We start from the raw sequence: 17,823 nt of genomic DNA, 5'->3' as shown, positions 1-17,823 counted from the left end.
ATCTGTGGTTCACAGATAAATATTTCATAGAATTAACACTAAAAATATAGACTTAACCAGCAAGATATCACACACACCTCACTCAACTATAATAAAAGATGAAAGTCCTATTTTTTCGGCTTCACTCTTTCCTGCTTACCACACTGAACCCCCTTCTTGTGCTACATCTTTTTCAATCCTTGCAGCTCTTCGACTAAGTGCCTGGACCCCTCTTGGTATTTCAAACTCTCCATTTGGTGGGCCTGACAGCCTTGGAGAACTTTGACTTCATTTCAATTTATTAGGAGAAGGTGCTTCCTTCCTTACTTACAAACCCCGGAACTCCCTGCTTTACTTACAAAGTCTGGGAGTTTAATGGATATCCAATCACTCACATTGACACTCACATCCTTCACCTCTCATGTCTACTCTTTGACTGTTAAACCGTTCTAGGGCGGTGACATCCCCAAAAACAGGTGTGAATATAAATGGATGTCACACGGAGACTCCATAACACCATTGTAGAGTGGCGTAATGAAATCATGGTACAGTTTATCTAGCGATCGCCGTATTAATTTTTAGTATACTATGAGCCTGATAGGTGATAAAAGCAGGAATGTGCCAGTCACTGAATAATACTCATTACTATATTACATTGTTGTTCATTTGTAATGGAAGGACAAGTCATTTAAATGAGTAAGCATTCCATGGTCCCGATACCAAATGTTTAAAAGCTATTAATGTCAATGGATATCACGTAGAGACATCTTAACTGATGACATTAACATGTTGATGAAGGGAGAAATGTAGATCTGGTACAACCTATTCCTTTTTTGTTTACTATGAGCAAAATCTTGTATGTACCAGTTGCTGAGTAACAATTGTCACTATTATAGAACATCAACAATATGAATTATTTAACAGTATTGGATCTGTTCATGGACCACCTAAAATGCACCACAAATCGTGAGCGGACCACAGGTTGGTACTTTATTTTTACCACCATCATCATGCTTCACTTGACAGGGACACTTTACAAACTATATTATTTTGTCATGATAACAATTTGAGAAGTTTATCATAATCTGCCTCCTTTCTTACATGAAAGTATTTCCTCTATTACCATGTAATTCATTAGGAAGAGTCGGTTTCAAAAAAAATATGTTTTGCAATTTTAAGAGTTCTAGATTGTCGGCTCTAAATTATTTTTTAATTGTGGGGTGCTTTCCTGTAGTTCTTTTACTTTAATGAAATGCCATGGCAGGCTCCACGAGCAGCAAGGGTACCGGCCATGGGATCCATAAGATCAAAAATGTGAACCTTGTCCAAAGGACTGGCAAATCACAGAGTTATCTCAAACTCTAATTACAACAACAGTGAAGCAGTATGCTGCCTTGGAAGAACTGGTCTTAGGCAACAGGAAAGTGGTTTCTTTAGTGTCCAACACTAATATGTTCCTAACATCGTCGAGGTCTAGCCCACTCATAAAAGAAGCGTCACACTAAGGGCAGTGGTCCATTCCTCAGATCCTGGACCCTCTCAGATTTAGAGGACAGCAGGCGTCGGTGATAGCCTGCAGATGTTGGGTTTAGAGGCAGGTTGGCAGCTGACCTAACTGGATTAGCTAAAGGTCAGAGTCTATGTCAACTAAGCCAAGCTATGCTCAGGCATGACAAAAGCACTATTATTTATATCAGGAGATGACAGGCCTTGTAAAAACGTGTATGACGACAACTAGAATCTAGAGGGGGTAGGGCTGACTAAATATTGTAGCCAATTACCTAAATCAGTAGTTACACATATGATTCCCATGTGAAAAGTAGCCCTCAGCCAAATATATCTGCTTCTACATGAGGTGTTACCAGCCCAACTGTTGTTAAAAGCACATGCAGGATAGATACAGATTTATTTTTTCATTTAAACAAAGAGAGAGAACTTTTCGGGATAGGCCAGATACACTTTAAGAGAGAGGAATACCCCATATACTTTATAGGGTTGCAAATGATATAGGGCCACTAATTCCCCAATGGGCATCTATAAATTGCTGCTGGGAAGGCTGGGTTTTCTTCTATCGCCCTTCAGGTTATCACTGAAAAGTGCCAAATAAGAAATTCTCTTATAGCGCTTAAGAAAATGTCACTTCAAATATCTCTTAACCCCTGAATTAAAAAAAGTTTTTAAAAGACTATAGGCAACAACATCTTTAAAGTGGCGGTCCTCACATTTGAGGAAACAACATTTTGTTTTGCTGATTTCAAGCCATGCTAAACAACTCTGTACAGCTCGCCTATGGAGACTTCTAAACTTCTCGCTATTTTAGCTTTCTCACAGCATTAGGGTCTCGCTCTTTTTGTCCCACCCGCAATTGCTATGTCGATCACAACATAATACATTTGGGATCATAGCAAGCTTAAGAAAAACAGGAAACACACATCAGAGGATTCGGTTACAGCAGAAAATGGCCATAGCAAAAACTGATGAAATACTTCAATTGTCTTCAATAACTGGCTTTACCTTGCCGGACTCCTGTTTCAATTCGAGTGAAGACGTCTGGGGGTGGTGTGGAAAGGTGCAGCAATGGGCCAGCCCCAGGCATAAAATTGTTATCGGGATCTTCTGCATATATTCTGGCTTCAAAAGCATGACCCCTGAGGGAGATTTCCTCTTGAGTCATTGGGAGCTTCTCTCCTGCAGCAACCTACAGAGCAGAAACAAAGTCACTAATTCACCTAAAACATTCTGCACACAACACAGCCGATCAATTCCCTCTTACTAATGTCCCCATTGACCTTGTGCGGCCGTTCAATCACACGTTTGCGCATTATAAAACTTTTCAAATAAATAAATAAAATAAATACTATTAACAAGAGCCCTTCACCTTTCTTACAGCATCCTGACAATGGCAACTCACGCTTACTATAAAACACCGCAGAGCACAGAACAGTCAATTATGTTACTACATCATAAGGTACAGCAAAGAAGGGCGGCGGAAACGTGTTACCTTCTTGTTGCAGTAGCCTTTGTACTCTTAGTTCAAGGTTACTTCCTTTCACTACATGTTTGACCAGCACCACCTTACTGATAACTGTGCTAAATGCATATAAATAATTATCGTGAATATGCATGTGTCTCCTACTGGGCACCAGCAGCTTTATTACCTATTCCTTGTGCTGTCCACCCTAACCCTGAAATCATGAACAATATTAGTCTTGAAATATGGCAACTCTGGGTAGACAGGAGGGTTGTTGAGAATAGAGACAATTAACAGGGCTCACAAAAACTCATCTGTAAAAAAAGTGTTGAGTAACCAAATATTTCTCTTAAGAGCACTCCCAGCATGGTCATAGCTGTGTAGTATTACAACAGAGTAATATGTGACCTGCTGAGTCCTAATAGAGGCAGCCAGAGAGCATTATGAAAACAATCAGCAGAGTTCCGCGACCAAACTGAGTACCTGAACTGGGCCCAATGGCAATAAATGATAATTACAAGGAATACATGGGGTTGGTGCTTGTTCAGCTATTTACATCATTATGCACATTCCTCTGGAGAGTTCGCCAAAGCTGCCCGGCTGGCCATGCTTGCTTCAGGAACGCCAAAACACCTTTGGAAAGGAGGCAGTCTTAAAAAAGCAGCCCTGGATATTCCAGCCAACCGGCTTTGCTCAGGGTTCCCAATGTATGAACCTCAGCTGTTTGCTTCAAGTCTACAATGTCCTTGTTCTGAGGACAGAGTAGTTTATTCACAAATATTTTTTATGCTATAATCCCTTCTGTTACTGTATCTATATTATTGCAGACTGATAGGTATAGTCACACTGTCTTGGGGGAAACTTTGCTGTTATCAAAAATATTAAAAATGGAAATTCAAGTTCTAGCATAAAAAAGGCATATTCATACTGCACTAGTGCTCAAAATGCACAGAAGCACTGTTTAAAAAAAAATATATATATGGTCTTACCCTCCAGAAGGGGACACAAGTGCAGAACTATTTTTTCACTTATTAATACATTCATAAGCATAGGTGCATATAAAATAAGGGCAGTTCACAATTGAAAGGCCAGGTGGTAAAAGATGAAAACTTCATTCGTTTTCCGCGGTGCGTAACACATTTCAAAATAGAGCAAAATAGCAACATCTTCTTAAAGTTGAAATATTGGACACTTCGACATCAGTAAAGCCATCCTACTGGTGCAACGGGGCTTATCAAGACAGAATAAAAACAGGCACCAGATTCATCAAATTTGAGGAACGTTTACCTCCCTACTCACTCCCCACCAGACACTCACCCACCAGAATACATCAATCTTCATTCATGCCCATCTTGGTGTCTGTACCTTTCACACAATGAGGAATATACTTACCTTTAATTGCCACTCTACCAAGTCGGTGCCTGTGATCATCTCAGTGACAGGGTGCTCCACTTGCAGCCTGGTATTCATCTCCATGAAGTAGAAATTGTGCTGAGAATCCATGATAAATTCAACAGTTCCTAAAATATCCAAAGTCCACAGTGAAAAGGAATTGATTTGCTGTTACAAACGTTCACTACATCCTTTTATTCAAACTGAGCCAGCTTAAGAAACCCACTTATTGGATTTCCAAAACAATGCACTAGCCGCACAAAAATACTAGTAGTGCGATTATTGGATATATATTTTTGGGCAGAGCAACCTTGCCTTAAAAAGGTACAAAATGCCTCAATGTGTGGGAAAACTGAAAGTCTGAGGCTCCCCTAAGATTTTTTCCTAGTGTACTCTGATGAAAAGAGCAAGAAAGTGCTTCAAAATCATTTAATTCACACCATGGATTAGGCACCCATGTGAAACAGGAGGTCGAACAAGGCTGCAATAGAGTCATTTCCTGACCTGTCATTCTAGCTAGCACTATGGGTATCAAGCGCGTACACGGTTCACGACCAGTCGGAAACACAACTGCCATCTGCTGCCGCTTTTATTAGCAGTATTTGCCTTTAAAGAAAGTCTCATGTTGCAGGACCAGTCACTTCAATGGATACCTGAGGCTCACTGGCAGAGTAGGATAATGCTGGCACAACCCCAGCCCATGTCATATATGCTTTGCTGATGCAGTATGAAGAACAAGTCACAAGTAGAAACTTCCAACAGTGAAGCTGGACATACCTGCTCCAACGTAATTCACAGCCTTTGCAGCCTTGACAGCAGCTTCTCCAAGTCTTTTCCTCACATCCGGACTGATACCTGGCTAGAACATCAATTACCATATTAAAGCCTTGGTGAGCAGAACCAACATATGCCAGACAGCGAAATGCACCAAAACGGCTTTTGAAGTATCCTTTACTACATGAGGCAGTGTCAAAGCACACTGGTTAAACAAGAAAGCGCAAATATCTGCAGTGGACAATCTGCCATAAAACCTTGATATAGGCACACCTAGGAAAAAGATTAAGGGGCATATGTATCAAGCAAATTTTTAATCGCAAACGCTGCGATTCGCAAAATACAGCGTTTGCGATCAAAAATTCGCAAAACGGGATGTATTAGGCAAAATCCCATCGCAAAATTAAGGAATTGCTAATTTAGCGATTTCTTAATTTTGCTTAAGCATTTAAGAAATCGCAAATTGCGATTTCTTAAATGATATGTAAAAAGCACCCAAGTTGTGCGAATTATCCTTAAGAAATCGCAAATTACCACCAACTTCCAGTTGGTGGTAATTTGCGATTTCCTTTCAAAATGCACTATTTTTAATTTTGCAAAGTGCCACATGACGCTCATACATGCCCTTAGGGCATGTATGTGCGCCATATGCACACACATGCTCATTTCAGGGGTGCATCAGGGTGTCATCATGACACCCTTGCACCTTTGAAATTATTCTCAAATAGCGATTAGCAAATTGCGAATTCGCTATTTGAGAATTACTTCCCATTCATTCCTATGGGTCTCCTGGCCCATAGAAATGAATGGGCAGGTATTCCTTAATTGCGATTTCGCAATTTGCTAATCGCAATTAAGGAATATTAAGAAATCGCAAAAAGTTTGCGATTTTTTAAATACATCCCGTTTTGCAATTCTCAAATAGCGATTCTTTAAAAATCGCTATTTGAGAATCGCAAATGGTGATGTTGATACATATGCCCCTAAAATCATACAAATACTGTGGGACTAATCTAAAATTGTAGGCAGCCCAGTCAAACGAATATGCTTGCCTTTAGAGTCTAAGGGCCAGATGTACTAACATTAGGAATACCCTTTTCCTAATTCCAATTCTCTAAGAATCGCAGTTAGGAAACTGGTATTCCTAACGTATGAAATTCTTGAGTTTCATAAGCAATTGCTAGTGGGTCGCAAAAGACCTACCTCATGCATATTGAGGTAGGTCGCAATTTGCGACTCATTCGGAATTGCAGTCACATGGATGATGGTCTGCTGAATTCATGTCAGCAATTGCTTTTTCATTAGGCAATTGTTTGTGTGTGTAAATGCAACCTGTTTTCCTTAAAGAAAACGAGATGCATTTAAAAATAAAAAATAAAACGTTGCAGTTTCATTTTTTGAAGAGTAGGCAGTAGACCATTGCCTGCTCTTAAAAAAATATTTGTTTTCCATTCTCGAAAGGGTGGCCTGGGGACCCCTTCCCATTTGCCAACGAGTTAACACCTCTTTCAAGTAGTCGGTAAAATATGAAGGTTTTGCGACTAATTCGGTTGCGAAACAATCATACATCCCATTCAGATTGGGTATTTGGAAGGATAGCCCCAATAGGTATTCCAAATACCAAATCGCAAATACAAATTGCAGTTTGCGTTTTGTACATATGTATAAGCATTTTTGCTTCATACGTGCGGCACTAAATCCCTTAATGACTGGTAAAATACGATTTTCCTTGTAAAAATCCATTCTCGGAATGAAAGCCTTTCATTTTCTATCATCCTTTAGTACAAAACACATTAATTTCGCCAAGAGCATCCTTGTTTTTCAAACTTGATCCCTAAAATGCAAGGCTGAACCATCACGGGAATATTGCGCGTTGAAACTGCAACGAGTCCCCAAGGCTTTTAAAAACCAGTCGTCCTCCAAGAGTGAGGTTTGCGGCTCCCTACAAAATATAATTTCATACACTTTATATTGAAAATGGATGGTAAGGTATTGATGAAACAAACATCAATAAAGACCTCTGCGCCTTCCCATACGGATAGGCTCCCACTGCAAGCTTTAACCCAGCAGCTTCCATTCCCACTTGCGACTGACACTTACCCCAGGAGCCTCTTCAATGATTTTCTGATGTCTTCTCTGAACGCTGCAGTCTCGTTCAAACAAATACACCGCGTTGCCATGCTGGTCCCCAAACACCTGGACTTCCACATGCCTAATGTGCAGAGAAAGGCAGAGTGTCTGATAGCAGCCTGACACCTCCTTTGACGTGCCCCATGACACCGAATAACTAGGTATGGGGTTCTTCCAAAGCAAATTACCTCAAAACAAGATTTGGTTTACCACATGCCTCGAATCACACTCCATGAAAGGTTTGAGCTTCATCCAAAACCAGGCAATTTACCAATAGGGGGAAAGCATTACAATGAAGCCATGTAGCACACGTTCAAGGCAAAATCCTCCCACCTTCTGTGCTAAAACATTCTTCAGTGTTTAAATACCACTATGGACACAGGGGAATGTCAACAGTGCAAGGAAAAGCACAAACTTCTCTATAAGACAGGCAGGCCAGGATGGAGAACTGTAGCCCCACTTTCAAATATTTACAATTTTTGAATATGTTTTGTGTCAAAAGTGCAATCAAATAGTCTCTTACCGAGGATTGTCTACAAACTTCTCTATCAGCATGGCATCATCATTGAAGGACTTCCTGGCTTCCCGCCTGGCAGACTCCAGCTGCTCCAAAAACTCCATTTCGCTCTGTGCAATGCGCATGCCCTAAAGTGAAACACATGCAGAATGAGCACAGAGGACACCCGTAACCAAGAGGAAATCTAGCACGGTGGCGGGTGCGTTGACCCCGCCCAGCTTAGGATCATCCACCCAATTTAATGCACACATGTTCCTTTATGGTTTTTATTCATCTTATTTAGCTAGCATTCTTTGTATTAGATACCATGTAAGCTTCATCCTATGTATTGACATTTTAGTTCATACATGTCATATAGAAACAGCATCTTTAAAGCACAAAATGGGAGTAGGGAAAAGCGGTTGAAAAATTGAACTGGCAGAAAGGGAAGCAAACAGAGACTATGTCCTCAAAACATTGAGGAACATTATACAATATCTGTACTAATTACCTCCCCCCCATCCAAAAGATAAACATATTGCACTCAGGCTTGCAAAACCTGAGGGAAACTGTTGCAGCAGCACTGGGAGAGATGGGACTGGAGCAATACAGAGATCAGAGAAGAGATCTTCATGAATGCATCAGTGGCCTGACACACAGAACCAAAACTTCCTGGTGCTGCTGGCCACCATCCCTCTGACTTCTCAGATGCCAAATGGGCATCTCTAGGAGCATCCTTTCCAAGCCAAGCCTGAAACTGCTGCTGTTTCATGAGCACTTGTACCAAAGTTCTCTGCAATCCTGAAGGCTGTGTGAGGTGCACTTGAATGGACTATTCAAAAGGAAACAGGAAGTCAGTAGCTCTATCCAGGCGCAGCCCATCGCCTGGATACCCTCACGGATGATAAGCCACACTATACAACTACCGGATTGTTGTTTGGACCACAATAGTGCATCGGGGGACGGGGGTCCTCCAAACCTTACCATCTCAGAGCCCTCTATAGCTTGTTAAAAGCATCAGACTCCATGACACTTGGAAACGACCCATGAATGTAGAGTCTTGGACATCACCCATGAATGGAGAGAGACTCACAGATTGGATTAGGTTTATGGTAGTAGTACAATTAAAGAATGGCACGTAAGTGGGCATTCCAACACCCCAGCACAACGTTTTATTTTCATCTCTTGCACAGGGTTTTACTAAAGTACTGTTATTTCACTATGACTCCTACACATTGTAACGATTTTAATTAAATCTAACAATAAAGACTATTATTAATAAAACAGAGTACAAACAATTGTAAACCTAAAATCGAGAAGCTTTTTCTTTCTGTCAGCGCCTGATTCTCAGGTCTACCCCTACAAAATGCTGCCCTCAACAGCCTCCTTGCCAGGGCTTCTCTATTCAAGTAAAGCTGCATCAGCCAGCCCTGAGGGGGTTCCTAGGATGGGCTACTGTGCCGACAAATCCAGGAACCCCAATTATGGCTGATAATCATGGAACAGGTTAATGTAGAATTTAAATCCCCATAATGCCAAGCATATGCAGCATCCAGTCACTCGGGAGCAGTTAACACAAGAAGATTATTGGCACGCTACAAGCAGCAGAAAACATAAAAATGAAAAACGCATTTGATTGGCACTTACTATTTTCAGATTTCTGAATAGTAAACTGTACACTGCCAACAGAGAACATATTTTAACCTCACCTTCAACGAAATACATTGTGAACATCCAATCTTAATGATAGGTCTAGTTTTATAGTACACATATTTATTCAATTTCACTGTACTCTGAAACTCTTCCTTGCCCTGATGTACTGCTAGGGAATCACTGCTAAAGACAAATGAAGACATATGTAGAAAATAAAATGAAAGAGTGGAAAACAATTTGGTGAACATCTATGCATTGAGCGAGGTGATCTGAAGAGGAATCTAATTTCCAGAAACTGCCCTAAATTCCTAAAAAAATAATAGTCAATACAAAGTTGCATAGGACAAACAAAAAATAAGGACTTACTTTACCCCCGCCGCCGCGAACTGCTTTAATCATTACTGGATACCCTATTTTAGCAGCTTGCTCCTTCAGATGCTGGTCAGACTGTTCTTCTCCATGATAGCCTTCCACAACAGGGACTCCAGCAGCAGACATGATGTACTTGGAGGTGCTTGAAAGGCAACAGTGATGAGCATTATGCCAACTTCATATCTGAGATCACGTTCAATATGCAATATCTTGGGTGTAATAACTGTACACGATACCCTCCTATCAAAAATCTATATTCACCTCTATGAAAGCTAAAACACTGACGTTAGAGAAACACAAACTTCTTTCCCCGCTGAAACCAACTTTGCCACCATGGGCTGATGCCTTCCTCTGGCCCCCGTGGCACCCTTTCCGTGGTATGTTTCAGAGGGCCTTGCTTGGCTCGTGTTGGGGCAGAGTTTGTGCACTTCGTCTGTGCCCTTATTTTTACTTGGGACTTGCACTGGTTGGGAGGAAGTGTTGTTGGTTGTGGTGGGTGTGATGGGGGTCAGGTTCCTGTCTTCGCCAGTCTCTGGGAAGGGTTTAGAGGTGGGTTGCCCTTCGAGCTGGGAGACCCTTCTAGCTGGATATGGCAGGCCGTGGTCAGGGGGTTCCACTGGAATTAAGATTCCGGTATGCAGCTGCCACTAGCAGGCAGTTGTTTTGTCTCCACTGATGGCAGAAAACGTATGTACTGGTGCCTTTTTCAATGTAAAACGATAAAAGTCAGTGCAAGCACAAGCAACTTGCTGTTTCTGGGTCGATGCCCCCTGCAAGCATTTTGACACTCTTCTATTCCATAAGGATGGGCAAGTGATTTGCAATCAAACAGGTGGTGAGGAGGGGCGTCTGGAGAGGATAAATCATGGGGACAAGTGCAGAAGCCAAATTTGGGACTGAAGGAGGAAAGTACCAGCTGTTTGGTCAAACCTGCCCAGGGCAGATTATGATATTTTTTGGGCCCCTTCAAAAATATTTACATGCCCCTGAGCCCCTAATTTTTGGAACTTTGATGTTTGGTGGCTGGATGCACTGCTTATGGACTTGGTTTCTTGTAGTGTATTTTCTTCCTAGCTGTCATCAGAGTTGATGCTTTATAATTAGCCTCATCCTTCAGCAGGTTTGTTGGGGTCACCTGGTCAGTGGTGATTGTCCAATTACATGACCAGTCTAAAATGTCTCCAAAGTATGGGGGATGTGTGGGTTCTGGTTCAACTGCCCCAGAGGTGCTCTTATGGACACCATGCAGCCATCAAAGTGAAATAAACTGCCAACTGTCCTTACCAGATCTGCTCAACCTTACAATCATTTTCACAACAACCCAGTATCATTAACTTCAGCATGTTAAGCCAATGCCTCACATTGAAAACAAACACTTACAAGGGTTGACCTTCAAAACAACAGCCCTACTGCCCAATTCCTTTAGTTAATGAATGAGACAGATACCTTTTAATGCCCATATCTCTAATTGCGGAGGAAGGTGGGCCTATGAAGATGATCCCTTCCTGCTTGCACATTTCAGCAAACTCTGTATTTTCAGAGAGGAATCCATAGCCTGGATGAATTGCCTAAAGGGAGAAGAAGCGCTGTACTGAATTAATCATGAAACTTGAGAGAACACTTCTAAAATCACAAAACAAGGACAACATGGTGTGAGTTCCACACAAAGACATAACACCATCATGACCTGAAACATTAATATTATTTCTGCAGTAATATTAACAAGGGAATTATTCTGGGTAAGCAGTTGGGGCTGGTAGAGAAATTGCCCAAAAACAGATGATTTGCAAACAATTGTAAGTGGATAAGTGAACCTGTAATTTTACACTAGACTCTAAATACTTTTTTGATAAAATGTGCTTGTTCTGATTCTGGAAATAACAGACATTTTCCAAAGAAGCAGGAAAGCAAATAGTAATCTGCACACCCCTATCCTCAATTTAGTGGTGGATCAGGACTCATCAAAAGACTAACCAAGAACGAGGCAAAGATTACCAGGAAGGACCACTGGGGTCACGTTATAACCACTGCATAGAATAAGGCTACAAGCACACAAATTACAAATTTCAATCTGACAAGGCATAATGAAAACATTTTGAGTTAGTCACTGTAGAACAACATTCTCTTGGTTTTAAGTGAAGGCCAAGGACACACATAGCATGAATGGTTGCATTGCAACGTGGTGTTCTGGACGGGTTTGACATGCGCACTAATAGGAGGATCCACGTGAACCCGGATACACAGACTCACAACTGAACGGCAGAAAGGGGAAATATTTGTTGGTGAAGAGAATACGTGACTCATAAATGGATGCTACAAAGGAATGCTCAACGACAAAGACATTTTGCACAATTGTGTACAAGGATATGATAAATAAACAGATTAGAAGGAAGCATGAAGACATCTGAAATCTGACTATTAGAATTGTGCTCTGAAGACGTCCTTGGTAAATAAAACGTATAGGCTAAAGGCTACAATTTTTATAGCTAGATCAATGAAGAAATAAAGAGAGCACAGAAACTTCACATTTGAATTGATGCATTTTCATGCACAATGGAGTTGATTCTATTTGGATATTAAAAAAAATGGTTGCATACTGTGAGGGTGGCGGGCATTTGTTGTATACAAAATGAAGGCCTTATTAAAATATACATTTACCTGGGCAGCAGACATCTTTGCTACTTGCATTATTTTATCCATGTTTAGATAGCTTTGCTGTGAGGCTGCTGGACCAATTAAATATGCTTCATCTGCCTGCAATTCAACAAAGAGAACAGTTTTAGAAAGAAACTTCAAAAGTAGGGCAAAGAATAAAACAATACTAAGAATATATCAAATTAAACCATTTGAACCAAGATCACCTTTTTTCAGAAGATTCCAGCTCTTTGAAGAAGACCATTTATAGACATGGCAAGCTCCTATGTCCACCCCCAACTGAAGACCAAAGTAAATGGCAAAATGATGCTGCACAATTGTCACTACATGTAGCCCACAGGAAAGGTAAGCACAGAAAGCCACTGAATGTACATACATTGAATGGACCCTCTTTGGTTTACATTTGACTTCCTGGATTCTCACAGGACTACAATGCTTTTGTAGATCAGGGTGCATTAACATATGTGCATTTGACATCAATTAAGCTTCTATCACTAGTCACATGGTCTGGAAGAGGAGTCTGGTGTTCTGGATTTTCGACACAAGCTACTGAAATAAGCACTTTTTAGATCTGGCTTAACAATGTGCTGTCTCCAGACCTTAGGTGATCAAAAAGTATTTTCAGGAGGAACTGTGGCTCTGCCCAGATGCTGTTTCATCTCGGCTTAACTTCTGATTTGTCAAAAACTTAGCTTCCAAAGATAGAGCTTTTACCATCCAACCAGCTGTAATCATTTGTTTATCCAGCTGCTTCAGCCAGGCTCTTTATTAAGCAAAGCTATTGTGTTTGATCATTGGGTCACACATATGTCACTGCGATGAATGGACTTGGCCTTCAAGGTCAGACAGAAACCACAGATTCTATTAACCCCTTCGCTGCGGGGGTAATTCCCCCACGGCGCGGGGGGAGGAGGGGGAGGGACCACGGCGCCGCGGTGCTCGTGACGAGTCCAGCTCATCATGAGTCACAGTGGAGCTGTGCTCATGACGAGCTGGGCTCGTCACGACTCTGCCCACTGATTAATTCACCCGCATGTGGGCGGATCGCGGCAGTTATGACGAGCCCAGCTCGTCATGAGCACAGCTCCACTGACTCATGACGAACCCAGCTAGTCATGAGCATGGATGAGGTTAAACAACTTCTCCTAGAAAATTAGATATTTATGGTGTTTGTTCTTGTCTTGTCACCATGTGTAAACGATTCTGCTTTCGACAGCAATGCTTTATTAATAAGGGCAAGCTAATGACCAAGGCTATAATATAAGCTAGATCTGGGCAATGTGTCATTTGTTCCATCCCATCGCTAAACTCCCACGGCCACCGCAGATACATTTGGGATTAGCCCTTAAATGCTGTAAAAGAAGCTTATATCTCACCCACACAAAGCCTCCATATGCCCCAATCCTACCACTGATGGGGACACCATGGTGGAGGCTGGGTAGCACAGGGGCGGCTCTCACGGCCTAGCACGCGGCAGTGCTCGAGACACTGGGCGACCTATATAGGGACTGCGCATTATTAACATTTGAAACGCTAGTCGAGGACCATGAACTCCCAGCGGGACCATTCTTGTTGCACACCTCCCTCCTGAAAGCTCTATCAACTGCCTGAGCCATCGACGCTCCTGTTGGTGCAATATTTACACGTCATGGGCACAGGGTCACATGTGGTGCACTGGCTGGTGGAGGCACTTCTCACGCACACGCGGAGACCAATGACATGACTTAAAGAAAGATGGGAGGCAGATAGAGGCCGGCCAAGGAATGGGATGCTATATTGGAGAGTGCTAGGAACAAACCCAGAAACTTGAGGTTTAAGCTCATCCAAACGTACATTACACAAAGGGCAAATCTCTTGCCGGACATGATCAATAGATACTTCCACATTACCACTTCCGCATGTTTATTTTCTAAATGCTGCCAAGCACAACCCCAACGCGTTTCAGTCTCGTCCGAGACCTTGCTCAAGGGGAACAGTTTACAAACAGTTCGGCAGCGTTTGGAAAATAAACACCCTTGAACCATCACTGGATAACTGAGGATTAATTGTTAATTCATATTGGAGCAACGAGTGCGGTGAGAAAAATTCCTTTTTAAGGAAAAGTGTGCCAATATATATATATATATATATATATATATATATATATATATATATATATATATCAATATCACAAGAGGAATCTTACCATAAATGAACAGAGACTGACGAGCCACACTGATCAGCTGATTGAATGTATTTATTCAGTTGGCAAAAAAATAATGCGTTTCAACCACAGCCGTGGTCTTTGTCATAATATATATATATCCTACTCGTGGTCACCACTGGGTAGTTATAATTAGGTCAGCGTTGCTATAGGAAATGCCTTTTTTTGTTTGTGGAGCCGTTTCACAAATCTTCATGAAACTTTCCAAAACATTTCAATTTTTTTGCCTAGTTTGTACACGGAAAGTTTTGGAGCGATCTGTCAAGCGGAGGCCAAGAAAAATGGGGCAGGGCCAAAATGCAAAACCCCCATGCATGTTCCATACACTTTTTTTTCCGCAGTACTCCCGTAAAAACTGTTGAACGGAATTACACCAAATTTGACAGAAAAATCCAGTGTTCATAATACTGAAAGTGTGACCTGGGTAATTTCATTAAATACCCGACAGACTCTAGATGCTTTGCTCTAAGCACTCTATAGTTTTGACAACTGATCTTGGAAACAGAGTCTTCTAACTATCTTGATGCTGAAAAGGAATACAACTATGTTTGGTCTAATGCGACACTGAAACATAGCAAAATAAATGTTTATTAATTGACAGCCATCAGGAAATGGCACATGCCCAACTGTGCTGCAGAGCTGAACATTTGTTGTGCTGTACTCTCCAAAGATTTACAAACAGGAACTATGATATCAGAAAAGATGGATGTTCATCTAGTCTTTGGATCTTTTTGACTTTCTTCTAACATGCAACCAGTGAGTCTTTTTCACTATTTTGTAGGATTGCTCCACCAACTGATAGCTGCTTTCTATTTCAATAGTGTTATGGTTTACTGACTATCCTGCATGCTTTGGTAAAATGGACTATCTGCCTTTGCTACTGCATGTGCAATGGAATATACAGAAAATATTTTTAACTGATGTTAGATTATGGGTTTTCAAAATAAATAAATTTGTTATTTTTTCCCTGAACGTTTTGGTATTCATGTAGACGCATGTGGTGGCTAAAAAGCATTATCCAGGCTGGTTGCTTGGCCGTAAGTTACATCATTCAAAAGGTAGATATGGGAGCTTAAGAAGGACACAGTACAAATTCTAAATGCTTTTTCCATGTGATTATATAGTTTTATGCCTGCGGTTAATAGATCTACATACAAACATAGACAGCCAAAGGTATGTTCATTTTGAGGCGCAAAAACTATTAATAATATGTTTTGTGCAGCATTTCTCTGAATTTTGCGGCTACTGGCAAAAAAGCCATATGGCTCACCTGAAAAAAAAAAAACACTTTATGGTCTAACGAAAGCCAAGAAGGATACAACACTTTATTCCCTGAATGAAGAGAAAGATGGGAGAGCCGAGCACCCATACTTCTTTAAGAGAGACAGGAATCCCATTTACTCAAGTCTTTAGCCCACACATAACCAAGAAATAGTCCATCTGTGGTACATGAACTGGCAATTCTTCATGGTCAGTGAAGACAACTACTTTACACCCGGCTCCATATACAAAGATCTTTGACAATTATATTCTGAGTCCTACTGATGACCGACATGTGTACCCTCAAAAGAGCTTCCCAATAGTGCAGAGGGGAAACATCGTTTACAACGCGGGGATTACATCGCGATGCCATTACATTGCGGTTTTTACAACGCAAGTCGTTAAAACGACTTGCGTTAGATGGTGCTCTAGGACAAGGAATAGTACAATTTACTATCCAACACCTTCCCTACTGTACGTAGACTGGAGTTGGAATAGTAAATTATACTACTCCTAAGTCCAGCGCCCTCCAACGCAAGCCGTTGTAACGACTTGCGTTGTCAAAACCGCGATGTAATGTACCGCGATGTAAATGTATGCGTTGTAACGTCATACATCCGTGCAGAGATCCAACAAGCATGCCTACTATGCTTCACTTACAGTACATATGACATACCATTGCTGCGTGCATGGAGTGTTTGTCTGCATCACTGTAAACCGCCACCGACTGCACGCCCATCTTCTTGGCTGTCCTCATCACTCGGCAGGCAATTTCCCCTCTGTTTGCGATAAGGACTTTTTCGATTTTGTTTCTTCCTATTTTAAGGGTAGGTCATAAAAACATCAGTTTGAATAAAATGTGATTTTAAATTACCCCAGCTTCAGGTCAGTACCTCACAGACCTAATCTAAACTTAAAATTAAAGAGAGTCTTAATAACATATACTTTGGCTGAAAAATTTACCAATGCAATTTGTAACAACATGAGACCAACAAAAGATGAAATACATGAGTAAGTGCTCAGTACCTGTGGTCGACACATAGCTCACCGATTTGTTTCCCCAAATACATTTCCTAAAATAGATAATTGAAAACATCAAATATTTCTTAAAAATATGAACAGCAACCAAAATCACATCACATAGATTCAGGATTCAAAGACGTGCACTAGCATTTGTGCTTTTAAATGAGGAAAAAACTAGTGAGCGCCTCCTCCGTAATGCTATTCCTTTTAACATAGGAAAAAAAGCAAATCACTCTACCACTAAACATTTTGTACGTTCATGCAGTTTCAATATTTTTTAGGTCTCAGCTATAGAAAGTTTCAACGGCCTGATGACCAGACCTATTGTTTCCAATGTACATAAAGACGGCTTTTGCTTACCTTCGCTCACGCCTGTATGCCTTTGTTGTCTATCCCAGTTGCCTCCTCCTGGTGTGATGGCTTTCTACCCTATTGCGTTGGTCCCATACAGAAGCATTTAGGTCTCACGGTGTTCTGGTTGGTAAACTTGTATCCTTCCTCTGCTGATATTGCTAGCAGTCAGGGAGCTACTTTTTTATTTTCTTTTAAGCCCTCCATGAGAGTGCATGCGATTTCTTGCTCTCTCTCCCTGCGCTGCTCCCCCTTCACTCTGGCCCTGCTCCCCCTCGCACTTTGTGCTGCTTTCCCCCACACCTCTCCCCCAGATAGTCTTCGTTTTCCATGTTGCTTCTCACGCCAGACCTACAGCTTGCCCTTTCCTACTCCCTTCCCTGGCCAGAAAGCAACTGGTGCCTATAGTATCATTACACAAGTCTATTCGCTGTCAATCCAAAGAAAGGCAGCATTGTGTATTACGAAAAAAGCACCCCCCCTCCTGTTGCTGCCTCGAACCAATGTTAACAAGAATACAATCAGCTGTATGTGCTGTTCATGTGAGCATTCAACAAGATGCGA

At 41.4% G+C, this 17,823-nt stretch overlaps 1 protein-coding gene across 1 annotated transcript in view; it reads right to left on the bottom strand.

Moving 5' to 3' along the window:
* The window catches only part of MCCC1 (methylcrotonyl-CoA carboxylase subunit 1), an 85,790-nt gene that overhangs the window by 42,544 nt on the left and 25,423 nt on the right, over positions 1 to 17,823 (bottom strand). The window contains exons 2-11 of the mRNA XM_085635359.1: positions 16,912 to 16,958; positions 16,562 to 16,701; positions 12,426 to 12,521; positions 11,214 to 11,335; positions 9,762 to 9,909; positions 7,770 to 7,891; positions 7,217 to 7,328; positions 5,120 to 5,201; positions 4,343 to 4,470; positions 2,494 to 2,677 (exon numbers count right to left, since the gene is read on the bottom strand). Coding sequence (XP_085491485.1) covers positions 2,494 to 2,677; positions 4,343 to 4,470; positions 5,120 to 5,201; positions 7,217 to 7,328; positions 7,770 to 7,891; positions 9,762 to 9,909; positions 11,214 to 11,335; positions 12,426 to 12,521; positions 16,562 to 16,701; positions 16,912 to 16,958 — 1,181 coding nt within the window. The remainder of the gene's footprint in view (positions 1 to 2,493; positions 2,678 to 4,342; positions 4,471 to 5,119; positions 5,202 to 7,216; positions 7,329 to 7,769; positions 7,892 to 9,761; positions 9,910 to 11,213; positions 11,336 to 12,425; positions 12,522 to 16,561; positions 16,702 to 16,911; positions 16,959 to 17,823) is intronic.

This window comes from Triturus cristatus, chromosome 11 (genome assembly GCF_964204655.1).
Source record: "Triturus cristatus chromosome 11, aTriCri1.1, whole genome shotgun sequence".
In the NCBI taxonomy this organism is placed as follows: Eukaryota; Metazoa; Chordata; class Amphibia; order Caudata; family Salamandridae; genus Triturus; species Triturus cristatus.
This window is presented reverse-complemented; position numbering and strand designations above follow the sequence as displayed.